This window comes from Hemicordylus capensis, chromosome 2 (assembly GCF_027244095.1).
Source record: "Hemicordylus capensis ecotype Gifberg chromosome 2, rHemCap1.1.pri, whole genome shotgun sequence".
Lineage (NCBI taxonomy): Eukaryota > Metazoa > Chordata > Lepidosauria > Squamata > Cordylidae > Hemicordylus > Hemicordylus capensis.
Window position 1 is genome coordinate 1,084,092 of NC_069658.1, and position 26,232 is coordinate 1,110,323.

Below are 26,232 nucleotides of genomic sequence, written 5' to 3' on the forward strand. Positions count from 1 at the left end.
TTGGGAGGGAGATCGATCAGCCCTGCTGCGTTGGCAGTGAGACCAGGAGTGGCTCTTCCTGCCTTTTGAGGGGGCATGGCTAGCTGGGTGCATCTGACATCAGATGCAGGAGGCGGGGCCAGGGGGGCACGGCGGCGGCCTCACACGGGCCACCCCAGCCTGGCTCCACTCCTGCCCAAGGCAGCCCATCTAGTCCAGCATCCTGTTTCCCCCAGTGGCCCACCAGATGCCTCTGGGAAGCCCACAAGCAGGAGGTGAGGGCATCCCTCTCCTCTGCTGTTGCTCCCCTGCAACTGGGAGTGAGAGGCCAGCAGGTTCTAAACGCCTCCTTGAGAGAGGGAGTGGCCCCAGCTTTATTGAAGCAAGCTATTATTCGACCACTCCTAAAGAAACTCAGTCTGGACCCAGAGGGTGTAAACAACTATAGGCCTGTGTGGCCAATATTCCCTTCCTTGGCAAGGTGCTTGAGCCTGTAGTGGCTGACCAGATCCAGACACTCTTGGAGAAAACAGACTATCTAGATCCATTTCAATCACGCTTCAGGCCCTGCTTTGGAATAGAAACTGCTTTAGTTGCCTTTGAGACGACCTATGCAAAGAGAGAAAGAGAGAGACAGGGGAGCATAACCTGTAAATTCTCTTAAATCTCTCAGCAACTTTCGATACTATTGACCAGAATGTCCTTTTGGATAGGCTGGCCGAGTTGAGTGTGGGAGGCAACTTTTGGAGGGGGCTCCGCTCCTACCTCAAGGTCTGTTCCCAAAAGGTGGTACTGGAGGACTACTGCACAACCCCTTGGTAGTCATGCTTTGGGGTTCCGCAGGGTTCCCTTCTTTTCCCTATGCTGCTTAATATCTACATGAAACTGCTGGGAGAGGTCATCCGGAGATTTGGCTTGAGGTGTCATCAATATGCAGATGACACTCCATTGTATCTCTCTTTTTCATTAGACGCAGGTGAATCCATGACTGTCCTGAATCCGTGCCTGGATGAAGAAGGCCCGTCCCTAAGTAGCCACCAGACGAGCTGCTGGCATTACTGAATGGACTGGATGAGGGTGAACAGGCTGAGACTCGATCCAGGCTAGGGATGTGCATGGATATCTTCGGTGCCGGCAGGGGTGGTACTTTAAGGGCGGGGGAGGGTATACTCACCCCTCCCGCCGCATTTCCCCCACCGGCGCTCTGTTATTTTTAAGCCTCTCGGGGCGGCAGCATTCCTCCCTGCCGCCCCGTTTTCCCCATCGGCCGGAAGTGGCCAGAAGTAGCGAGCGTGTGTGTGCCTGGGCACACGTGAAACCACCCCCACCCACCCCAGCGCCGAAACGTTTCGGAGGCCTTTATAATGGCCTCCAAAACATTTCAGGCACATGCCTAATCCAGGCAAGAGAGAAGTACTCCTGGTTGGCGGTTCCTCTGCCCAGGTGAATAATCAGATGGAGTTGCCCTCCCCCTGAAGGACCAGGTTCGCAGTCTGGGGGTGCTCACCGATCCAGCACTGTCACTAGAGGCTCACGTGGCTTCTGTGGCTTGGAGAGCCTTTTATCAGCTTTTGCCGATACACCAACTGTGACCTTACCAGGCTGGTCTTTGGGTCATCTTGGAGAGCATATCACTCCTATCTTAAAAGATCTACCCTGGCTGCAGATAAGTTTCCAGGCAAAATACAAGGTCTTGGTTATAACCTATAAAGCCCTAAACAGCTTGGGCCCTGGGCACTTAAGAGAACGTCTTCTTCGCTATGAACCACACCGCCCATTAAGATCATCAGGAGAGGTTCCTCTGCAGTTGCCACCAGCTCGTCTGGTGGCTACTCAGGGATGGGCCTTCTCCATTGCTGCCCGGAGGCTTTGGAACACGCTCCCTGCTGAAGTAAGAGCTTCCCCATCTCTTACAACTTTTAAAAAGGCAGTTGAGACACATTTGTTCATCAGGCATTTAATTAGATACTGTTTTAATAGTTTGATGATTTTTAATAGTTTTAACGTTTTAAATCCTAAATTATTGTAATGTTTAAACCTTTTTATTTGTTGTTTTTATTATATTGTTGTAAACCACCCAGAAATTTGTGTTTTGGGCTGTATATAAATATGTTAAATGGATGGATGGATAGATGGATGGATGAATGAATGAATGGCTTGGGACTGGGTTACTTGAGAGAGCGCCTTGCCTCATAGGTCTCTATTCATACTTTAAGATCTTCTTTGGAGGCCCTCCTCCGGGTGCCCAAACAAGGTGAGGCAGGTGGCTACTAGGGAGAGGGTCTTTTCAGTGGTGGCCCCCCGTTTATGGAATAGCCTCCCCAGTGAGGCTCACCTGGCTTCATCACTTGGTTCTTTTAGACACTAGGTGAAGACCTTTTTGTTCACCCAGGCCTTTTAAATTCTGATTTTCAGATTTGATCTGATTTTTAACTAATTTTAAAATGAGTTTTTAAGCTGCTTTGTCTTGTATTTTGTATTTTCTTTTTACCTTTTTTTGTCTGTTATGATTTAATGTATTATGTGTTTTTTATTGTATGTGTTACTCCTCTGTGTGAGCCGCCCAGAGAACAATTTGCTATGGGGCGGCTAAGAAATAAAGTTTTTTTGTTTTGTTGGTGGTGTTGTTATTTATTACTGCTGCTACTACTACTACTACAACTTCAACTATGTGAAAGGTTGGAAGTGACGTTGGCTGGCAAGCCGCCATCCCAAGGCATGCTGAAGGCCCCTGTTTGTTCCTGAGCTGCCCGAGACCTGCCACAAGTGCTTCGATATGCCGACCGAGAGGGAAGAAGAGGGAAGCTCCTCCTCAGCCTCCTCCCCTGCATGTGAGGAGGTGAAGCAGGGAAGACACAGGAGTCCGCCAGCCAGCCGGCCAGCCATACATTCATTTAATTTATCCATTTAATTTATCCATCCATCCATCCATTAACATATTTATATACAGCCCAAAACGCAAATCTCTGGGTGGTTTACAACAATATAATAAAAGAAGGCTCTTGGACCCATTTCCACCAGAAGGTTTCTGCACATCATCCGCCTCTGGGCAAAGCACACACATCCCACCACAAAACATACAATACAGCAAAGTCACTGTGTTCTCCCAATCTCCAACAGAAAGCTATTCTTTAGAAACTCTGGAAGGCAAGGAGGCTCCAGGCTGGGCTTTTAATCTCTTGAGCCAAAGCCTTACTCTGTGAGAAAGCATGATGAACCACACACTCACATCCACCCACATATGCATACGTACACTTTTCCCAGTTTCATTTTATTGCAGGAGGAGATGCCTGGGAAACTAAATATGCCAGTAGGGGGGACGGGACGAGGGGAGAATTGGTGATGGAAGTAATCAACAATCTCACAAGAGGAACTATGGCATCTTGTGTTCTGAAAATGGAAGGGAGGACACAGATGAGAGGCTGAGACCCATGACATCCCTAAAGATCACTTACAGGCCCCGAGTATGACTTCTACGCCAAAAGCCCCAGCTCCTCCCCAAGGAGAAGGTGTGCATGCCATTAGGATATGCAGATCAGGATGGCATGGACTGCACTTTTAGTTCTGGGGTGTCCATCAACACCCGATTCGCAACCTCTTATGCCATGGTCATTTGGACGGTCAGTGCCAGTCCTCCCTTGGATGGTCTGGAAAGCAGTGCAAGGCTGAAGGTCCAGACAAGTGGAATAGACAACACGCACTGCTGGCTACATCAGCTGCCACCAACACCACGGGACAAACTAAGGCACCAGAGCTGACTTGTGCAGGAAGCCAAAGGAGTCCTGCTCTCCCCACAGTGGGCAGGACGGGGCGGTTCACCAAGCACTGGAGCCTCTTCCTCCCTCCCTGTGCACATCAAAAGGCATGGGTAGCCCATTAGGGGCCGCCATGCCAATTGTCAGGATGACCTCCTACTCCTGCCCTCCAACCCAATCTGGCTGGCTGCAGAGCTCAGCCCTCTGACAACTATTCCCATGAACTCTGGCAGCTCCAATGAAGCCCTGGGCACTGCCCATCGAGGGCACAGACCTGGTCATCAGTAAAGCCAGTCGATTCCATTATGGAAACGGAGGACAGATGGGAGCTGACTCCATGTCCTGATCAGCGGCAAACAGGAAGCAGGCGGCCTCAGCATCCCCATGGGAAACCGGTCTCAACTAGCCAGCTCACTTTCAAGTCAAAAGCACTGTAGGAGGGGCACACATTTCAGAGGCCATGTGTCATGGCTATTAGGGATAAAACTGATCCTTCTTTACACATGCATTGTTCTGAAGGGCTAAGAGTTGGCAGACTCCACCCTCACCACACACAGGAATCTGTTGACAGCAAAACTCTGGAACAAATCTCTATATTGAAATCAATGTGCAACACATTCAGAGAAGAAATCCAGAGGTTATCCAGGATTTATGCTCCTTGTAATAGGTACTCGTTTGCAAAATTATCCGTCCAGGGAAATCCTGGAAGATACTGATCAAGCATAAGTCATCTAGAAATGCATAGGCTGTATATTTACCTACCTAGCAGCCAAATTTAGGCTGCGAGGTAGCATACTGAAGTCCAGAACCCCCAGGGTAGCGTTCTCTGAAGTTCTACCTGTTCCACACGCAGGGACAGCGAGACAGGCGGACCTGAGGGGTCTCAATGCGTGGTTGAGATGGTGGTGCCAGGAGGAGGGGTTCAGATTCGTTAGGCACTGGGACACATTTTGGGACAAGCAAAGCCTGTACAAAAGGGACGGGCGCCACTTGAACCAAGATGGAACCAGACTGCTGGCACTAAAAACCAAGAAGGTCACAGAGCAGCTTTTAAAATGACGCCTGGGGATTGCTGGCCGGAACAGGGTGGTATCTGCTTTGGCCGACAAAATCCCCTAAGGTGTGAGAGTGAACATGTTTCGGATAAACCAGAAGGGAACAGAGTAGAGCCAGGAGTTGAGCAGAAGGAAACACAGGACAGCTTGCCAAATAGGTCAAATGATGGTAAGGAGGATAAGCACACGCCAGCACCAGGCGAGGGACCCGGCGTATAGGTGTATACCAATGCCAGAAGCCTCCAAGCCAAGATGGGTGAGCTGGAGTACTTGGTTACTAATGAGAACATAGATATAGTAGGTGTAACAGAAACCTGGTGGAATGGTGAGAACCAGTGGGATACGGTTATTCCTGGATATAAACTCTCTAGAAGGGACAGGGAGGTGAGAATTGGGGGAGGAGTGGCGCCCTATATCAAAGAAGGGATAGAATCCAATAAGCTAGAAAACCTAGGTGGACCAGAGTCCCCCACAGAATCATTATGTAACATTACAAGGCTGAAAGAAAATGTGTTACTAGGGACATGCTATCGCCCTGCAGATCAAAGCACTGAGAATGACCTGGAGTTGGAGAAACAAATAAGAGAGGCATCAAAGAGAGACAGGGCAGTAATAATGGGTGACTTCAACTACCCACGCCTAGACTGGGTAAATTCACATTCAGGTAATGAGAGAGAGTCCACATTTCTAGATGTGCTAAATGACAGTGCCTTAGAACAGTTAGTCGCGGAACCAACCAGAGAGATGGCAACTTTGGATTTAATCCTGAGTGGTGCCCAGGACCTGGTGCAAGATGTCAGAGTTGAAGGACCACTGGGTAGCAGTGACCATAGTGTGATACAATTCAGCATATAAGCAAGTGGAGAATTGTCAAGGAAGTCCAACCCAGATGTGCTGGACTTCAGAAGAGGAAACCTCTCAAAAGTGAGGGGACTGGTAAGAAGGAAGTTGAAAGGGAAAGTCAAGAGGGTCAAATCACTCCAGAAAGCATGGAACTTGTTTAAAACCACAGTACTAGAAGCTCAGTTGGAATGTTTACCAAGAAGGAGGAAAGGTTCCACCAAGTTCAGGAGGATGTCACCATGGCTGAGTCAGAGAAGCTATAAAAGGAAAGAAGACTTTCTTCAGAAATGGAAGTCCTGCCCAAATGAAGAGAACAAGAAGGAACATAAATTCCGGCAAAAGAAATGCAAGATGACAATAAGGGATGCAAAAAGAGAGTTTGAGGAGCATACAGCTAGCTGTTTTTTATTTTTTTTAGCTCAATATTTTAAAGTGTCTTTTTTATAATCTTGTTTTTAAGTTTTATTGTGAGCCACCTTGGGATTTTCTTACTGAAAGGCAGGGTATAAATTTAACAATAAATAAAATGAATAAATGAATGAATGAATAGCTAGAAGTGTCAAAGAGAATAACAAAAACTTCTTTAAATATATCAGAAGTAGAAAACCTGCCAGGGAGGCGGTTGGACTCTTAGATGATGAGGGGGTTAAAGGGATTATTTAAGGAGGACACAGAGATTGCAGAGAAGCTGAATGAGTTCTTTGCATCTGTCTTCACGGTGGAGGATACTGACCATATATCCTCTCCTGAATTGAGTTTTTCAGGTTTCATAGCTGAGGAATTGAGTGAATTTGAGGTGACAAGGGAAGATGTTCTAAACTGTCTTCAGAAGCTAAAAATTAACAAATCGCCATGGCCAGATAGCATCCACCCAAGAGTTCTGAAGGAACTCAAATGTGAAACTGCTGATCTCCTAGCAAAAATATGTAACTTGTCCCTACAATCAGGCTCTATACCAGAGGACTGGAAAGTAGCCAATCTGACTCCAATTTTCAAGAAGGGATCCAGGAAATTATGGGCCAGTCAGCTTAACTTCAGTGCCGGGTAAATTGATAGAAAGCATACTTAAGGACAAAATTGTTAAGCATACAAAAGAACAGGCCTTGTTGAAGGAGAATCAGCATGGCTTCTGCAAGGGAAATTTTGCCTCACTAACCTTTTGGAGTTCTTTGAGAGTGTCAACAGGCATGTGGATAAGGGTGATCAGGTTGACATAGTATACTTGGACTTCCAAAAAGCTTTTGATAAAGTTCCTCACCAAAGGCACTTGAGTAAACTTAGCAGTCATGGAATAAGGGGACAGTTTCATATGTGGATTGGTAACTGGTTGAAGGACAGGAAACAGAGAATAGGAATTTTTTATTTATTTTTTTAAATTAAATTTATTTTTACATGTATATCCCGCTTTTCCTCCAATGAGCTCAGAGCAGTGTACATGGTTATGTTTATCCTCATAACAACCCTGTGAGGTAAGTTAGGCTGAGAAATATGTGACTGGCCCAGAGTCACCCAGTGAGTTTCATGGCTGAATGGGGATTCGAACTCGGTTCTTCCCGATTCTAGTCCAACACTCTAACCACTACGTTATGATGGACAGTTTTCACAATGGAGGTAGGTAGGAAGTGGGGTCCACCAGGGATCGGTACTGGGACCAGTGCTCTTTAACTTGTTCATAAACGATCTAGAAGTTGTGGTGACCAGCAAAGTAGCCAAATTTGCAGATGACACTAAACTATCTAGAATAGTGAAATCCAAAAGGGATTGTGAGGAACTCCAAAAAGATCTCTCCAAACTGGGGGAGTGGGCAACAAAATGGCAAATGTGGTTCAGTGTAAGGAAGTGTAAAGTGATGCACATTGGGGCAAAAAACACCAACTACACAAATACACTGATGGGATCTGAGCTGTCAGTGACTGACCAGGAGAGGGATCTTGGGGTCGTGGTGGACAGCTGGTTGAAAGTGTCGACTCAGTGCACGGCAGCTGTGAGAAAGGCAAATTCCATGCTAGGGATCATTAGGAAGGGGACTGAAAATAAAACTGCTAATATGATCACACCTTCATAGAAATCTATGCTGCAGCCACATCTGGAGTACTGCATACAGCTTTGGTCACCGTATCTTAAGGAGGATATTGTAGAACTGGAAAAAGTGCAGAAGAGGGCAACCAAAATGACCAGGGGCCTGGAGCACCTTCCTTATGAGGCTAGGCTACAGCATCTGGGGCTCTTTATCTTGGAAAGGAGGCAACTAAGGGGAGACATGATCAAAGCGTATAAAATTATGCATGGAGTGGACAGAGTAGACAGAGAGAAATTTCTCTCTCTCACAGCAACCAGGGTCACCCCGTGAAACTGAAGGTTGGGAAATTTAGGACCGACAAGTAGAAGTACCTTTTCACACAATGCATATTAATCTACGGAATTCTTTGCCATGGGATGTGGTGATGGTCACCAGCTTGGATGGCTTTAAAAGGGACTTGGACAGATTCATGAAGGACAGGTCTATCAATGGCTACTAGTCTGGTGGCTGTGGGCCATCTCCAGCCTCAGAGGCAGGATGCCTCTCAATACCAGTTGCAGGGGAGCAACAGCAGGAGAGAGGACATGCACGTACCTCTTGCCTGTGTGCTCCCCAGAGGCATCTGGTGGGCCATTGTGTGAAACAGGATGCTGGACTAGATGGGCCTTCTTGGGCCTGATCCAGCAGGGCTGTTCTTATGTCCTTATGTTATTGTATTAGCTCAGTTGCATACAGCAGGTCTAATGGGAATGCATCAATTTGATTAAAGATTATTTGGTTGCTAGGCCATTCGGAATAAGTGCTCCTCATTTATACCCTCTCCATGTTCATTTGTTTAAAAAATAAAACAAAACCACCAGTTGAGATTAGCCAGAGAGGTTTGTATGGAGTTGCCACCAGCTTATCTAATGACTACACAGGGACGGGCCTTCTCTGTTGCTGCCTCAAGACTCTGGAATGCGCTCCCTGCTGAATTAAGAGCTTCCCCATCTCTGACAACTTTTACAAAGTACTTGAAGACTTATCTCTTCATCCAAGTTTTTTTTAATTTGACTGTGGATTTAAATTGTTTTAAGGTTTTTATTCTCTGTGTTTTAGCTTGTTTTATATTGTTGTAAACTTCCCAAAGACAGACGTTTGGGGTGGTGAACAAATCAGGTAGGTAGGTAGGTAGGTAGGTAGTTTGGGGAGTGACAATAGCCCTACTGTGTGCAGCATCTTAAAACCAGATTTAATTAGAGTTAAGTATTGAAAGGAACCGCCAGCTAAAAACACATCCATAGTGTGGGGTAGCATCTGGGAAACCAAAGGAAAAAAGAGGTTGCTGATCTTCACAGAGGCTTCAGTTCTACTCACCAAAAGGTAACTCAAATCTCGTATCCAGCAAAACCTTATGAGGGGTTGGGTTTTTGGTGCCACAGACTTCATGGCCCTTCATCAAGACCTCTGCTTCCAGCGTAGACCACTCCCCGGGACCTTCCTGGGAAAGAAAAGGCACATTATGAACCTCACCATCTTTCCTTCTCGGATCCTCCAGCTCTCTCGCTCTCTCATATCGTTGTTTGTGTCCCACTCAGCAGGTCCAAAATATTGACAGGCATAATAAACAGCTTTATCTATTAGCTGACCCATAACATTTTCTCTGGGCAGCTCACAAAGTAAAACAGTAGACAATGGAATAAAACCTAAATTAAAAGCACATTAAAAACAAAATGCTATAGTAAAGTACAAAAACATTTCTGAAAACACTTTTTAAAATATTTTTAGAAGCCTGGATGAGCAAGCAAGGCTTTACTCGGCATCTTAAAGAACACAGTGATGGTGCCAAGAGAACCTATTCCACAAACAGGGCGCCACCACTGAAAAGGCCCTCTCCGGACAGGCCACCCGTCTCACCTCTTTTGGCACTTGGGGCAAGGCTTTGAGGTCTTAAGTCCCAAGTAGGGACATATGGGGCAAGGCACTCTTTCGGGTAACCTTGAACCAAGCTCTTTAGGGCTTTAAAAAGTTACTGCAATTAACGGAACTTTTTCAAGGCTGCCAAGGTAAGGAGTTGCTGAGAATCACCCGAGTGGCGAGGCTCAGCAGCTTGAGCAGAACTGCCTCCACTTGCGCACTCAGAGCTGGAGACTCAACTTGACAAAAGAAGACTCCTTTGGTTTGCACTGCCTTTGGGAAGGCTAGCTGAGAAGTTCATTTACATGCCCCATGGCCCTGATCCACGAAGTCTCTGCCCATGAGCTGCTTTTCGGAAGAACAGCTTTCCTATTCTGCATTGGAAAATGTTCCAGCACTAGGAAGTGGTGTGAGGAGCCGCTGATTAAAACCCTCCAAGCCCTGCCGTGTGTGCAGAGCTTCTGGGGCCCTTTTCTGGATCACAACCTTGAGAAACAAAAAGCACACTGAAGATTTCCTTTTTACCTGTATTAGTCACCTGCCTGAAGCAGCTGGGCTAGGGGAGGACGCAGCAGCCAACCAATCTTGCAGGCCCAATTCCATGGTGGAAAACCACAGGTTGCTTCCCTGTGACTTTGGTTCTTCTAGTGGCCATCTTGACTTTTACACCTCTGGGCTTTGCGCATGTGCAGAGGCCACATCAGGAACCCTCCAAGCTTCTTGATTCCTGCTTTTAGTGGGAACCCTGACCCCAACCGCTCTATGCGGCTGCACCTCTCCTCATCTCCTCAGTCCAGGAATCCGCCATGAAGGAGTCCCCAGTGGGGAGGATGGGAGGGCTTATAAAAGTACACATGACCATTGGAAGAACCAAAGTTACAGGGAAGCAACCCGTGACTGCTTTGGCGTGGTCTCTGTCTTTTCCACCTCTGGGTGCCTAACAAGCTGCCTTACCTGGAGAAGAGTTCTAGCTGAGAACTGACTGGAGAACTGCTCTGCCAAAGCTAGCATCTTAGCGTGCTCAGGCATCAATCACATGGTGCAGGATGAACCAGCTGTCGCCTAGCAGATGGTTTCTAATAGCACCGCCCTATCAAAGGCTGTCGATGTTTCCATTGCCCTGGTGGAATGTGTCTGAATGGAAGGCAGAAGTGGTCTCTTGGCGAGCTTATCGCAGGGTTTAATCACACGAACTATCCACCGGGAGAGAGTTTGAGATGTGACCTGACAACCTTTCCTCTGACCTTTGTAGGAAACAAACAGGAATTCTGACTGTTCTCTAAGTTGCCGAGAGCTGTATGTAAAAAGCTAAGGCTCCTCTAACGCCCAAGAGGTGTAGGCAACGCTATGCCTTAGGTGCTGAGGGGTTGAGAGTGATGGAAAGATAAGACAGCCTTAGATAAGAATCGTGTGTCAGGCCTGAGCACCACCTTGTCCTTGCGGAGGGTAAGGTAGGGTGAGTCAATCCATAGGGCCAACAGTTCGCTGACTTTGTGGGCAGAAGTTACTGCAATTAGAAAACAAAGCTTCCAGGGAAGTAGCCTGTGGTCCACTGTGGCCAAAGGCTTGAATGGCTCCTGCTTCAATAAGCAAGAGAGCACTAACAAGGGGTCCCAAGCCGGGGCCGTCACTGAGTCATCACGATGAAGATGGGATGCTTAACAGTCCACATTCCGAAACCAGGATTGTCCATGAACAAAGATGTGAGCTACAATCACTTCCAGATGGACCTTTTACAAGGCCAACTTTAAACCTGTATTCTTCAAATGCAACAGATAATAAATTTGTTGAGTTGCTAACGGGGAAAGATTGAATTTGTAGTGTTCTGCAGACTTGCAGAATCAAGTCTACTTATGACCATATGACTTTGTTATTGCAGGTTTGTGAGCTGCTTTGAAGACGTTCTGTAGTCTAACGGGAAGGACCTAATATCCTCCAAGTCGTTGGCCGAAGGGACTAAATGTTTCAGAGAAGCAGCCTGCCTGAGTCAGAAGACAAGTGTAAACTGGTAGGTGTATATAGTCTACTGCCATCTTTTTTAGGTGCAGAAACCATGGTCACCGCAGCCCGCAAGGTGCAATCAGTATGCAGTTTGCTTTTCCCCTTCAAATCTTTAGAAAGACTCTCGGTATTAACAGATTCGGTGGGAACAGGTAAGTGAAATGACTTGACCATGGGATGGAGACTGCCTCTCCTAAACAATGGCCACCTATCCTGGCCTCAAGCAGAAATGGCGGGGCTGCCTGATCTCCGCTGTAGCAAAAGCATCTAATGTGGGAGCCTCCCACCTTCGAAAGATCCGTTGTACTGCTCTGTGACATTGTGCCAAATCCACCAAAAGGTTAGAAAGGCTTTGGATCCCATTCCACCTTGCCTGTTTATGCATTTATGTAGGCCTTGGTGGATGTGTTGCCTGTTTGGACAAGGACTGCTGATCCACGGATGAGCAGAAGAAATCCTTTCAGGGCCTTGAAGACAGCAAGCAGTTCCAGGTAATTTATGTAGTTGGTCCTCTCGGGACCATGCCAGTGGCCCTTTGTGTGAAAACCATCCATGTGAGCTCCCCACCAATGCTCAGAAGCATCTTTGGTAATCACGAGGCGTTGAATGGGGGGATTAAAAGGACTCCCTGTAGACAGGTCCCATATGTGAGCCCACCAACACACCTTTGTGAGGGCAGAAACTGTCAAGAAACCATCTCTGAAGAGGGCCCATATGAAGGCGAGTATAGTGGTGGCTGCTATGTAGCCTAGGAGATGTTGAATCGTTCTTGCTCTGTAAGGTCTTCCTGCCACTATGCATTTCACTGAAGCAGTCAGGGTCCTGATTCATGTCTCTGGTAGGAAAACCCAACCTTGTATAGAGTAGAAGACTACTCCTATAAACTGAATTCGTCTCATGGGAAGCAGTCAAGAATTCCTGAAAGCCCAGAGTTTCTAGGAGTACAATGGTCTTTCCAACAGCCGTAGATGTGTCTTCCAGTGACTCTGCTGCTCTAAGCCAGTCATCCAGAAATGGAAATATCTGGAAACCAGTCTGCTAAATATAACCTTTTTTATGGCATCCTTTTGTTAAAGGGCACTGGCCACTTCTCTGAATGTTTTTGTAGGATTTGAGGTGATTGTTCGGGGAAAGGCTGGTCTCTCTGAAGTTGAAGGCATTCCCTAAGCGGATTATGGTTAGGGCCCATTGGTCAGAAGTAATACAGTATGAAAGGAGAGCTTGTCCTCTGTCAGCAAGAATGACTTGTCCCCTTTGCTAAGCAGGGTCCACCCTGGTTGCATATGAATGGGAGACTACATGTGTTAGCACTGTAAGATATTCCCCTTAGAGGATGGAGCCGCTCTGGGGAAAGAATCTGCATGCTTGCATGCACAAGGTTTCCAGTTCCTTCCCTTACATCTCCAGGATTATGGGAGGGATCTTTGGAATTCCTTGCCATAGGATGTGGTGATGGCCACCAGCTTGGACGGCATTAAAAGGGGCTTAGACAGATTCATAGAGGACAGGTCTGTCAATGGCTATTAGTCTGATGGCTGTGGGCCATCTCCAGCCTCAGAGGCACGATGCCTCTCAATGCCAGTTGCAGGGGAGTAACAGCAGGAGACGAGAGGGCATGCCCTCAACTCCTGCCTGTAGGCTCCCAGCGGCATCTGGTGGGCCACTGTGGGAAACAGGATGCTGGACTAGATGGGCCTTGTGCCTGACCCAGCAGTGTGTTATTATATAAGATATGGTCTGACTCAGTATATGGCAGTTCCCTATGTACATTTCCAAGTGGACAGGTATGGAGTGAGTTGTGTGCCTGTTCAGTAAGTGAGGGCGTAATTGTTTCTTGAAATACATGGGCGTTCTCTGCTTTTTAGGAGCTGATCTGCCAGAAGGGAATGGTTGTCTCTTGCCTGAAAAATAGTGCTGAGAGCGAAAGGAGCAATCTGAGGACATTTGCTGTGACAAAGAGCTGGACAATTGGTAGTGAGTCAATTTGTTTTGCTTCACAGGTTGAGGTGCAGCTCTTCAGCTCCTGTACCTTGCAGAGTCTCATCGGTCTTGTCCCCAAACAGAGTTTGCCCTTCAAAGGGAATATTCTCAGTTCTGGAGCAGGAATAATTCAAATGTGAGCCCAGAAGATCTCAGCCACGCATCTCTGCAAATAGCTACAGAGAAAGCCATGGCCTTAGCTGCACATTCAGCTGAGTGCCTGGCAGGGTATAGTTCCTGCTTTGCCAATTGTTCAGTTTCTGAGCGGAATACCTTGGCCAGGTCTCTTCTGTCCTGTGATAACAGATCAAGAAACAGGGATACCTTTTCCCACAGGAAATGGTTGTATCTCACGTTGTAAGCTTGATCATTTGTGAACTTCAAGTGTAAAGCTGCTGCTGAGTATAAGGGTCTGCCAAACATGTCCAGTTATTTGCCTTCCCTGTCTCCTGGATTAGATGTGGATTTACTTCTAGATTTACTTCTAGATTTTAGCCTATACCACCACTGAATTTGGTGTAGGATGTTCTTGCAGAAAAGCAGAGGAGTCATCCTCTGACTGTACACGATCGAGTCATTTGGTGGGATGAGGTAAAGAGGATGGCTGCTTCCAATAATTCGTCACTATTTCCAAGAAAGGAGTATTTATAAGCAGGGGCGTAACTATAATAGGGCAAGGAGAGACAGTTGTCTGGGGGCCCACTGCCTTGGGGAGGCAGTGGCCCCCCCCACTGAAAGTGGGGAGAGCAGAAAGCGGGCATAGTTTATATATATATAAACTATGCTTTTTGTTCCCACTATTCAGCCTCATTTAAGATTTCTTTACTTCATGAGCTGAGCTTCATGGGGGGCCCATTTTAAAATCTTGTCTCTGGGCCCACTCCAACCTTGCTACGCCCCTGTTCATAGGTAGTGAAGCAGGTTAACGTGTATCAGTATCAATGAAACTAAAGAGTGGGTCTGGGTCTCCTTTCTGCCGCTGGTCCAACTTTACTCCCAAGGCAGAAGCCATCCTGAAGATATAATCAGAATAGAGTTTGAGGTCTTCCGGAGGAGAGTTCGGTTTAGAATCTCCCAACAGATCCTGGGGTGATGATCCAGTTGAGAGAATTCTGAGTTTGAGGAATGAACCTCCTCCTCATCTGAATGTGAGGAAGGAACCTCCTCCTCTTTGTCCTGGTCTGATCCCAATTGTTGGAGTTCCTTGATGTCCGATTCTGCTGGGACCAGAGGGTCCAGAGGAAGTTCCAGAGTCACTAACAGATCGGTGCAGGTTGTGTAGGTGGTTGCTGTAGAGCAGTGGTGCTCTTAAGTGGAGAAAGATTATCTTTTTGATTAGCTGCAGCAGCCTTTAAGTGTGTTTCCGTACAATGAATTGGAGAATCCTGCTGTCTGCTTCAATGTGGACTAGCTACATAACGAGGAGAGTATGACTTAGATCTGGAAAAATGTTGGCCATGTTGCCTGCCATAGGACCCTGCGAGATCCTGCCTCTTGTAGGACCTGAACTCTGTGTCAGAATGAGAGCCTCATGGTATCTGTTGGAACAGAGGATGTAGGGGTCTCTGTAAGAGCACCTCTGGCCTCCATCCTCCTCTTGTTAGAGTGCTGGACTAGGACCCGGGAGACCCAAGTTCAAATTCCCATTCAGCCATGAAACTAGCTGGGTGACTCTGGGACAGCCACTTCTCTCTCAGCCTAACCTACTTCACAGGGTTGTTGTGAGGAGAAATCTAAGTATGTAGTACACCGCTCTGGGCTCCCTGGAGGAAGAACGAGATAGAAAATGAAATTAAATAAATAAATAAATAATATTCACAGCAATAATGATCATGTGTGTGCCAGTCTCAGTCCTGTTCGCGGTGAAGGTCATCACAGTAATAGGCTGAATATTATAGAGCGTCTACTAGAGAACAATCCCTTCTCTGTTCCCTTGAGCGATAGAGTTGATCATATGAGGAGCACACCGGTCCCTTTCTCAGGCCCAGTCTCTATTGCGAAGTGTCTCACAGTCCCGAGGAGCAAGACGTTCTCTCAAATCTGACTGGGGTCCCGGTGTTGGCCTGGTGGGTGGTGTCAAGCGGCATCCCTGCTCCTTTGGACTGAAGTGTTCACTTGTATCCAGGAAAGGTCCTCCAACTCCAGTGAACGAAGCCAAGTGGGATGATAGTCTGGAGAGTCTTCGATGTCTGTGCAGAAGCTGGTGACGAGATGTCCCATGGGAGTAGATCAACAGATGATGCAATTTTGGAGTCCAAGCCTCCCTCTTTAGGTACCAACGGCAGTGGATCCTTCCATTTCGAAGGGGGCTGTATTGGTATCGATTGAAGAGCTGCCGCCTTCTTTGGTCTAGATGGGATTGTGCAGGAACCTGAGAGCTGCTTCCTTTTGAGGATGCAAAGAAAATGCTGTCCCGCTGGTAAGGATGGCTGTGAGCTGGGGGGTTGCTGTTGTTGTTGGTTCTTCTTCTTCTTGGAGCTGGGGGGTTGCTGCTGCTGTTGTTGTTGTTTCTTCTCCTCATCCTCATCCTCTCTGCTCCCATCTTCCTCTTCCTTCTTTTGCCTCCTTCTGAATATCCGGTCCAGGCAATTGAGCTGCTTGATTGGCTGGTACCAGTGCGGTTATTGTCGATGAAGCCAATGATGTAGAGACCAAAGAGGGTGTGCTTGGTGTCAGGCACAGGGTTTCACACTGTACCAGGGCAGTCAGTATGGACAGAGACTTAGGCGAGTGTGTTATCTTTGGTATCTTAGGCGCCGTATCTGTGTCTGAAGTCTCAGCTCCCGATGGAGTCATGGAGGACATGAGGGACATAACTGGAACTTTAGCGGTCATGAGGTATTGTGAGGAGCATAGGCAGGGCGGCCCACGTTCCCTCTGAAGTGTGCACACGCTCACACTCACAAAACTCCAGACCCCCACGCAGCTGTTTTCAGCAGCCACGCAGTCTCACCGCACTGCTGCCTGTGCGGCCTTTTCCTTTTCCCCACCCCGCCAAGCCACGCTGTACTATACCAATCTTTCCTTTTCACTGTCTCCAGTTGTACAGCTGGGGCGGCATGCAGGTGGAGGGGGAGAGGTGAACTGAAGGCACCCCACCATGGCATGCCTGGAGAGGGAGACGAACGGAACCTTACATAAGAACAGCCCTGCTGGATCAGGCCCAAGGCTCATCTAGTCCAGCATCCCGTTTCGCACAGTGGCCCACCAGATGCTGCTGGAAGCCACAGGCATTAGTTGAGGGCATACCCTCTCTCCTGCTGTTACTACCCCGCAACAGGTACCCAGAGGCACCCCGCCCCCGAAGCTGGAGGTTGCCTACAGCCCTCCGACTAGTAGCCGTCAATAGACCTCTCCCCCATGAAGTTATCCAAACCCCTCTTAAAGCCAACCAGGTTGTTGGCTGTCACCACATCTTGTGGCAGAGAATTCCATAAGTTGATTATGTGTTGTGTGAAAAAGTACTTCCGTTTGCTGGTCCTAGATTTCCTGGCAATCAATTTCATGGGATGACCCCTGGTTCTAGTGTTATGGGAGAAGAATTTCTCTCTATCCACTTTCTCCACTCCATGCATGATTTTATAGACCTCGATCATGTCTCCCCACAGTCGTCTTTTTTCTAAACTAAATAGCCCCTGGTGTTGTAGCCTAGCCTCACAAGAAAGGTGCTCTAGGCCTTTGATCATCTTGGTTGACCGCAATCATCTCGGTTGCCCTCTTGTGCACCTTTTCCAGTTCTACAATGTCCTTTTTTAGATGTGGTGACCAGAACTGTACGAAGTACTCCAGGTTTGGCTGCACTATAGTTTTGTATAAGCGCATTATAATATTAGCAGTTTTATTTTCAATCCCCTTCCTAATGATCCCTAGCATGGAATTGGCCTTTTTCACAGCTGCCGCACATTGAGTCAACACTTTCAACGAGCTGTCCACCACGACCCCAAGATCCATCTCCTAGTCCGTCACCGACAGCTCTGATCCCATCAGCATATACTTGAAGTTGGGGTTTTTCGTCCCAATGTGCATCACTTTACACTTGCCAACACTGAACCACATTTGCCACTTTTGTCACCTACTCACCCAGTTTGGAGACATCCTTTTGGAGCTGCTCGCAATCAGTTATGGATTTCACTACCTGAAAGAGTTTGGTATCATCTGCAAATTTGACCACCTCGCTGCTTACCCCTGCTTCTAGCTCATTTATGAATAAATTAAAAAGCACCAGTCCCAGTACAGATCCCTGGGGGACCCCACTTCTTACTTCCCTCCATTGCGAAAACTCTCCATTTATACCTACCCTCTGTTTCCTGTCTTTCAACCAGTTAGCAATCCACACATGTACTTGTCCCCTTATCCCATGACCGCTAAGTTTCCTCAGGAGTAGTCGATGAGGAACTTTGTCAAAAGCTTTTTGGAAGTCCAGGTATACTATGTCAATCGGATCACGTTGATCCACACACTCGTTGTCACTCTCAAAGAACTCCAAAAGGTTGGTCAGGCAAGATTTATCTTTGCAGAACCCATGCTGATTTACTCCCAGCAGGGCCTGTTCTTCTATGTACTTTACAATTGTATCCTTGAGGATGCTTTCCATCAATTTGCCTGGAACGGATATTAAGCTAACCGGACTGTAATTTCCCAGATCCCCCCTGGATCCCTTCTTGAATATCGGTGTTACATTTGCTACTCTCCAGTCCTCTGGTACAGAACCTGATTGCAGGGATAAGTTATATATTTTAGCAAGGAGGTCAACAATTTCACATTTGAGTTCTTTGAGGACTCTTGGATGGATGCCATCCGGCCTTGGTGATTTGTTAGCTTTCAGTTTTTCCAGACAGTTTAGAACATCATCTCTCGTCACTTCTATCTGGCTCAGTTCTTTAGCCGCCATCACCGAAAAGCCTGGTTCAGGAACTGGTATATGCTCAGTATCCTCTGCCGTGAAGACGGACGCAAAGAACTCATTTAGCTTCTCTGCAACCTCCATATCCTCCTTAATAACCCCTTTCACTCCCTCATTGTCTAATGGTCCAACTGCCTCCCTGGCAGGTTTCCTGCTTCTGATGTATTTATAGAAGTTTTTGTTATTCCCCTTGATGCTTTTGGCTAAATGTTCCTCAAACTATTTTTTTTGCTTCCCTTATTGTCACCTTGCATTTCTTTTGCCAGAGTTTGTGTTCCTTTCTGTTCTCTTCATTTGGACAGGCCTTCCAATGTCGGAAGGAAGTCTTCTTCCCTTTTATGGCTTCCTTGACAGTACCCGTTAGCCATGCTGGCATCCTCCTGGACTTAGTGGTACCTTTCCTCCTTTGGGGTATACAATCTGGGCTTCTAGTGTTGTGGCTTTGAGTAAACTCCATGCACTCTGGAGCGAAGTGACTCTCCTGATTTTCCCTTTCAGCTTTCTTTACACCATACTCAAATTCAAAATGTCTGTGTTAGACTTCCTTGGTGATTCTCTCCCCACGTGTATGCTGAATTTGATCGCACTATGGTCACTGTTCCCTAAGGGGTCGATGACCCCAACATCACGCACCAGGTCCTGGGTGCCACTCAGAATTAAGTCCAAGGTCCCCTTCTCTCTGGTTGGTTCCAAGACCAACTGTTCTAGGGCACAGTCATTTAGCATATCTAGAAATCTGACCTCTTTGTCATGACCTGACTGTGAATTTACCCAGTCTAGGTGTGGGTAATTGAAGTCACCCATTATTACAGCCCTGCCTCTCCTTGATGCCTCCCTGATTTCCTGCTGCAACGCCCAGGCACTGTCAGCGTTTTGATCCGGAGGGCGATAGCACGTCCCCAGTAGCACGTTCCCTTTCAGGCCTTGTATTGTCACCCACAAGGTTTCTGTGGAGGACTCCAGTCCACCTAGGTTTTCTAGCTTGTGAGATTCTATCCCTTCTTTAACATACAGTGCTACTCCACCTCCAAGGCGCCCCTCCCTGTCCTTTCTATAGCGTTTATATCCAGGGATAACAGTGTTCCAATGGTTCTCATTGTTCTACCATGTTTCTATTATGCCGACTATATCTATTTCTGCGTTAGCAACCAAGCACTCCAGCTCACCCATCTTGGCTCGGAGGCTTCTGGCATTGGAATATAAGCACCTATATGCTGAATCTCTTACCTGGTGTATACTACCTTTCTTTTGACTCGACCATCTGGTACAGCCTTCTGTCTGCTCTTTATGTGGTTCTGCTCTGTCCCCTTCTGTTTTATCTGAATCCTTTGCACCCTCACACTTTAAAGGATGGCTTTTGCCGAACGGGATACTGCCCAGCTCCCATCGGCTGTTCCCCAAGCATCATTTTAAAAGCTGCTCTGCAACCTTTTTGATTTTAAGCGTCAGCAGTCTGGTTCCATCTTGGTTCAAGTGCAGCCCGTCCCTTTTGTACAGGCCTTGCTTGATCGAATCACCCACTACAAGGAGGCCCCCACCCCCCAGAGGAATATCCCCTGTGCGAGAGGATATGGGCTCATCATCCATGGAAGGGGTCCCTTCTAAAGGGACATTTCCCTCTTCCTCAGACCAATGTCCTCCTTGCCCGAGACCCTCATTCTCCCTGACAGCAGAGGAGCTATCAGCCCTGGAGTGGGATGTCTCTATCACATCCCTGAAGGTCTCGTCCACATGCCTCTCTGTCTCTCTTAGCTTCTCCAGATCTGCCACCTTGGTCTCGAGGGAACGAACTTGTTCCCGGAGAGCCAGGAGCTCCTTGCACAGAGCACACACCCATGACTTCTGCCCATGGGGCAAATAGTCATACATGTGGCACTCTGTGCAATACACTGGGAAGTGCCCCCTCCCCTGCTGGCCTTCTATCTTCATACTGTTTTTGTTGGCTGTTTACAGTATTTAGAGATAGCTTATTAGTAGGATAGGTCTCAGCTGTAATGGTCAGATATTTACTGTCCAAGCAGCCTTTTCCAAGAATATGAGGAAGGAATTTGTACTTACGTTCTCTTCTCCACCAGTCTCCTTGTGATCACTGGGGCTTGTTCCAGGCTGCCCCGCACACTTCCCGCTAAACTCCTGCAAAACCCCTATGTCCTGTTTGCTATCCCTGCTCGCTATGCTCTCGGCCCTAAACCTCTTATGTAGAGAGTAGTCTTCCAACTGACACAGGATGTGAGTCAAAGGAATGTGGGGCCTCCCCCAGCCCTAGCTGACTCCACCCCCTCCAGGCAGGGACAATCAACAAACACTGGAGTTAGCTAACCCTTGCAAATTCTAATCCTTGCAGATACAAACATCAGAGTTACCTAACCCTTGCAAATTCTAACTCTTGCAGGGTCAAACAACACACACTGGAGTTAGCTAACCCTTTCAAAGTCTAACCCTTGCAGGGACAAACACACACAGAGAGACTAGGACTTATCCCTTAAAGATAAACCAGCCCCTGAAAATCTCCCCTCCTCCTGTTACTTGGTTTGAAGGGGGGAAGGGCTAGATGCTTAGAAAAGCTTGCTCACCTCCCCAAGATGTGTCTGCTCTTCACAGAGTAGTCTTCCAACTGACCAGAGTAGTCTTCCAAAAATTCACTGGGCGAATTTTTGGCAGTGAGGACAGGTTTCAACCAAGTGTGCCTCACCAAGACAATACAAATCCTGGCTATGGGGGTCTGTAGATGGTAACTTGGCTCCGCAGTACACACACCTTTTGAAGACCACCTTACTCTCCATACGATGCAAAAACTTAGTTTTAACCTCCCAGACCAGCTGGGAATAGGGTAGGTGGGGGGCAGCCCCAAATAAAACAAATACATGGGGAAATGGCAGCAAGCACTAACTACACAAAGAACAAAAGACAACAAAAACAGGAGAAGACAGGGGAGTAAGACTAACAAAACAAAACAAAATTAACTTTTAGGAGAAGCTCAGAGAGTGCCCAACGCACTTAACTGAATCACAGACGACAAAAGAATGAGTGGATGAGGAGAGGAGCAGCCGCATAGAGTGGTTGGGTTAGGGTTGCAGGCAGGGTTCCCACCAAAACAGGAATCAAGAAGCTTGGGAAGTTGCCGACGTGGCCTCTGTGCATCCGTGAAGCCCAGAGGTGTAGAAGACACAGAGACCACGCCAAAGAACACATAGCTGTATATATAGATTTAAATCCCCTCAGTATCTGAATATTGTACCAGTGCTGCATGAAGGAAATAGAAAATGTTGCAGTGTCTTTTGGGGGGGAAAGAGCAGAATGCCCAGGCAGTCTAAAGTGTACCAAGTCAGCAGCCACCCAAGCAACTCACAAAAGGCTCTAATTCCATACAGATCACAAGCAGAGACCAGCTATAGAACAGTGCTCTCAAAAGGCACACATTTCATTGCCGACTTTGGAAGTCTGATAGCTGCTTTTGTTTTGAGCTTTTGTTTGACTAGCTGTCAGTAGTCCACAAGAAGAGTTTCACAACACTGCTTCCCACACACCCAAGAGAATTCAGCAACAGCTCTCTCCGTTTTGGAGGCCTACTGACCTCATCCGACTGCCGGATGGCTTTCAGTGCAATCCACGCGGTCCCAACCATTGTATCCCAGATGAGTCCCTTGTTCCATACTTCCACAATCAAGCCCAGGTCCAGGCGGCTGATCTCACTGAACAGGGAGAAAGAAGAACATCTTGAGAAACTGACTCGCCTCCAATGGCAGCCATATTCTTTCTTCAAATATCCTTTTCTGACTGCGTTGTACCTAATGAGACATGTTCTCTGTAACCACACAAAGAGGATCACCTTGCAGCAAGGAGGGAGGAAGAGGAGGGTCAGGTGCCCAGTAATGCCAGCCTGTGCATCCCCCATCCAGCAGAGCTCTATTTAGCAGTCCAAGCCTGCCAGGCTTGGTTAGGAAAGTATATGGGGAAGATGCTTCACCTCACGCCAACACACAAAAGAAGACTGCTTCTGGGAAAGCATGCGTCTTCCTAGCAACCAGAGCCAATGTGGATGGTTCGACTTCCCTTCAGTGGACACTTCAAGGCCGCTCTCATTCCTGCCTCCTTGCTCGCTCCAACCCTCACTGCTTGTGCCAGTCTTAAGTAGGAGTGCGCATTCCACCCTACTCAGCCTGCGCATGGACAGAGAACGAGCCTACCATTCTCCTCGTCAACAACTGAGAGGAGAGCTGGTCTGGTGGCAGCAAGCAGGACTTGTCCCCTTAGCTAAGCAGGGTCCACCCTGGCTGCATATGAAAGGGAGACTAAAAGTATGAGCATCGGAAGATATTCCCCTCAGGGGATGGAGCCGCTCTGGGAAGAGCAGAAGGTTCCAAGTTCCCTCCCTGGCAGCATCTCCAAGAGAGGGCTGAGAGAGATTCCTGCCCGCAACCTTGGAGAAGCCACTGCCAGTCTGTGAAGACAATACTGAGCTAGTTGGACCAAGGGTCTGACTCAGTATATGGCAGCTTCCTATGTTCCTAACTGCAGCGCCCCATTGTTTTAATCAAGATTGATTGATTGATTGGTTGGTTGATTTAGATTTCTATACCGCCCCTCCAAAAATGGCTCAGGGCGATTTACACAGAGAAATAATAAATAAATAAGATGGATCCCTGTCCCCAAAGGGCTCACAATATAAAAAGAAACACAAGATAGACACCAGCAACAGTCACTGGAGGTACTGCGCTGGAGGTGGATAGGGCCCACTCTGTAAGAGATGCTCTCTTACAGAGTGCCAGTTCAAGGAAACTCACCTTCAGACAGCATTTGTGCCTCTGTTCACGGAGAACTAGTCAGGGCTGTGTGTATCCTACAACTTCACAGTGCAAATAAGGAACTGGATAATAAATGCAAAATTGAATGCCTAAAGGATTTCCCATGGAAAACCATATTTCTAGCCCTTCAGGCTACCAAGAGGCATTCAGAATGGTTCAAGAGATGCTGAGCCAGGGATCTCCAGTGTACTTACAGGTACTAAAGGACTTTTGCATGAGAGTCTACTAGGGAAGCGGGGGGTGAGAGGGTAGAGCTTAGAAGCATTCCTCCTTTGACCACAAAGAGCCCAGCACCACCAGATGAGGAGAAGGTAAGTACCTAACAGCAGCCCTGCTGGATCAGGCCCATCTAGTCCAGCATCCTGTTTCACACAATGGCCCACCAGATGCCTCCAAGAAGCCCTCAGGCAAGAGGTGAGGGCTTTCCCTCTCTCCTGCTGTTACTCCCCTGCAACCAGGATTTAGAAGCATCTTGCCTCTGAGACTGGAGGTGGCCTATAGCCACCAGATGTGTACCCATTGAAAGACCTGTCCTCTGTGAATTTGTCTAAATCCCTCTTAATGCCATCCAAGCCAGTGGCCATCACCCCGTGGGAGAGAATGCCATAGTTTAATCATGTTCTATGTGAAAAAGTATTTCCTTTTGTTGATCCAACCAGGTTTTCTGCTTCTGATATATTTAAAGAAGTTTTTGTTATTCCCCTGGACACTTCTAGATATATGCTCCTCAAACTCTCTTCTTGCATCCCTTATTGTCTTTTGTCAGAGTTTATGTTGCTTTCTGTTCTCTTCATTTGGGCAGGACTTCCATTTTCTGAAGGAAGTCTTCCTTCCTTGTATAGCTTCCCTGATTCTACTTGTTAGCCATGCTGGCATCCTCCAGAACCTGGTGGTACCTTTCCTCCTTCTTGATATGCATTCCAACCAAAGTTCTATTATTATGGCTTTTAATAACTTCCATGCTTTCTGCAGTGATATGACCCTCCTGACTTTCTCTTTAAGCTTCCTTTTACCAGTCCCCTCATTTTTGAGAAGATTCCTCTTCCGAAGTTTAACACATCTACGTTGGACTTCCTTGGCAGTGCTCCACTCACATATAAGCTGAATTGGATCACACTATGGTCACTGTTCCCCAATTGTTCTACAACTCTGACATTTTGCACCAGGTCCTGGGCACCACTCAGGATTAAGGCCAAGGTCACCTTCTCTCTGGTTGGTTCCACAACCAACTGTTCTAAGGCACAGTCATTTACCATGTCTAGAAATTTGGCCTCTCTGTCAATATTCGCACATGAATTTGCCCAGTCTATGTGAGAGTAATTGAAGTCAACCATTATTACTACCCTGTCTCTCTTTTATGCCTCTCTGATTTGTAAACTGCCCCAAGTCGTAAGTGTGGGGCGGCCTACAAATTAAATAAATAGTCTATGGGATGTTCTGCCATGGGCTGTGGTGATATCTGTCTCCTTGGATGGCTTTAAAAAGGGGTCTCAACAAATTCATGGAATGGCTACTATTCATGGAAAGACCAGCTCTTCCATGAAGAAGAGAGCTAGTCTTGTGATAGCAAGCAGTAACTGTCCCCTTTTGCTAAGCAGGGTCTGCCATGGTATGCATTTGGATGGGAAACTACATGCGTGAGCACTGAAAGATATTCCCCTTAAGGGATGGGGACGCTCGTGCTCTGGGAAGAGCATCTGCCTGCTTGCATGCAGAAAGTTCCCAGTCCCCTCCCTGGCAGCATCTCCAAGACAGGGCTGAGAGAGACTCCTGCCTGCAAACTTGGAGACAGAGCCGCTGCCAGTCTGTGTAGACAATACTGAGCTAGATGGACCAAGGGTCTGACTCGGTAGAAGGCAGCTTCCTGTGTTCCCCCATACTAGTCTTTATGGCTGCAGGCTACCTCCAGGTTCAGGGGCAGGATGCTTCTGACCAGCAGTCGCAGGAGAAGGGGCCATCTCCTGACTGAGGGCTTAGCAGAGGCTGCCAGAATATAGAGAGGTTTGGGGTCTGATCCCGCAAGGCTCTTCTTATGTTCTTAAGTCAGGATTTTCTGTACAGGTGGCCCTGAAATCAACAGAATCTGCCTGCATCACAAAGTTTAGGGAGACTCAAGGCCACTGCTGACATAACGTTTTCTTCCACTGGAGAGCTTTAGAAGGAGCCTAGATCCATTATGCCTGAACTGAAGGTCAACGGGACTCCAGAACCACTCAAGCAGGAGGGCAGTCATCAAAGCCAGATCTATAGAACTTGCCCCAGTGGTATTTCAGGTTTGTTCCTGGCCCACATCGGCCAGGCTGGTACACGACATCCTACTTACAAAAGGAAGTCTTGTTCCCAACACGGCTGGTCCCCTCGAACAGCCACCGTCGTGCTCTTCACGTTCTGTACCTTGAGGGTCACGTAGGTGTTGAATTTATCTAGAGAGACAGCAGATTAGTTCCACGTGAGGCAAGCAACTGAAAACCTTCCTCGTTGGATCACCATACAACAGTTGGGCACAAGAAACATGCGGTCACAAGTAATTTTGCTAGCTATACTTCGTTCTTCTCAAAGAGACAATGACACAAAGGTATAAGAAGTCTAAAAGTTTCAAATGCCACACCCATAACCGTCAATATCGAAAATACTTTGCACATTAAGGAATGCTAGCTGCACAATGAAGCCAGCTTGGACCAAGGACAACAGCGCACACGCACACGCACACGCACACGCACACAACACCTGCACTTCGCCTGGCACTAAGAAGCTCAACTCCAGCGCTAGTCTTCCGCCAAGGGAAGCAGTCAGGCTCCCTCCACTCCCGACAGCAGAGCAGAGCTCTTTCAGGCCAACGCAGCCAGGCCCCCCAGAGCAGCTGCCCGAAAGCCTGGAATCTCCTTACTGCAGAGCTGCTCTCCCAAAGTCCCCCAAGCCCTTCACCCCTGAGCCACCTTTGGGTGGCGGCCAAAGTTAACCTTTTAACTGGGCTTGGTTTGCCTCTGGCTCTGAT

General features: G+C 47.6%; 1 protein-coding gene across 8 annotated transcripts in view; it reads right to left on the minus strand.

Annotated features, from left to right (window-relative positions):
• Positions 1-26,232, minus strand: part of UNC13B (unc-13 homolog B) — a 267,593-nt gene that overhangs the window by 196,566 nt on the left and 44,795 nt on the right. For 7 of the 8 annotated variants that reach the window (XM_053291916.1, XM_053291917.1, XM_053291914.1 and 4 more), the window contains exons 3-5: positions 25,561-25,660; positions 22,007-22,124; positions 9,009-9,132 (exon numbers count right to left, since the gene is read on the minus strand). In XM_053291916.1, the coding sequence (XP_053147891.1) occupies positions 9,009-9,132; positions 22,007-22,124; positions 25,561-25,660 (342 nt within the window). Of the gene's footprint in view, positions 1-9,008; positions 9,133-22,006; positions 22,125-25,560; positions 25,661-26,232 lie in introns of those variants that run through there. The other variant, XM_053291918.1, reaches the window with a different exon arrangement.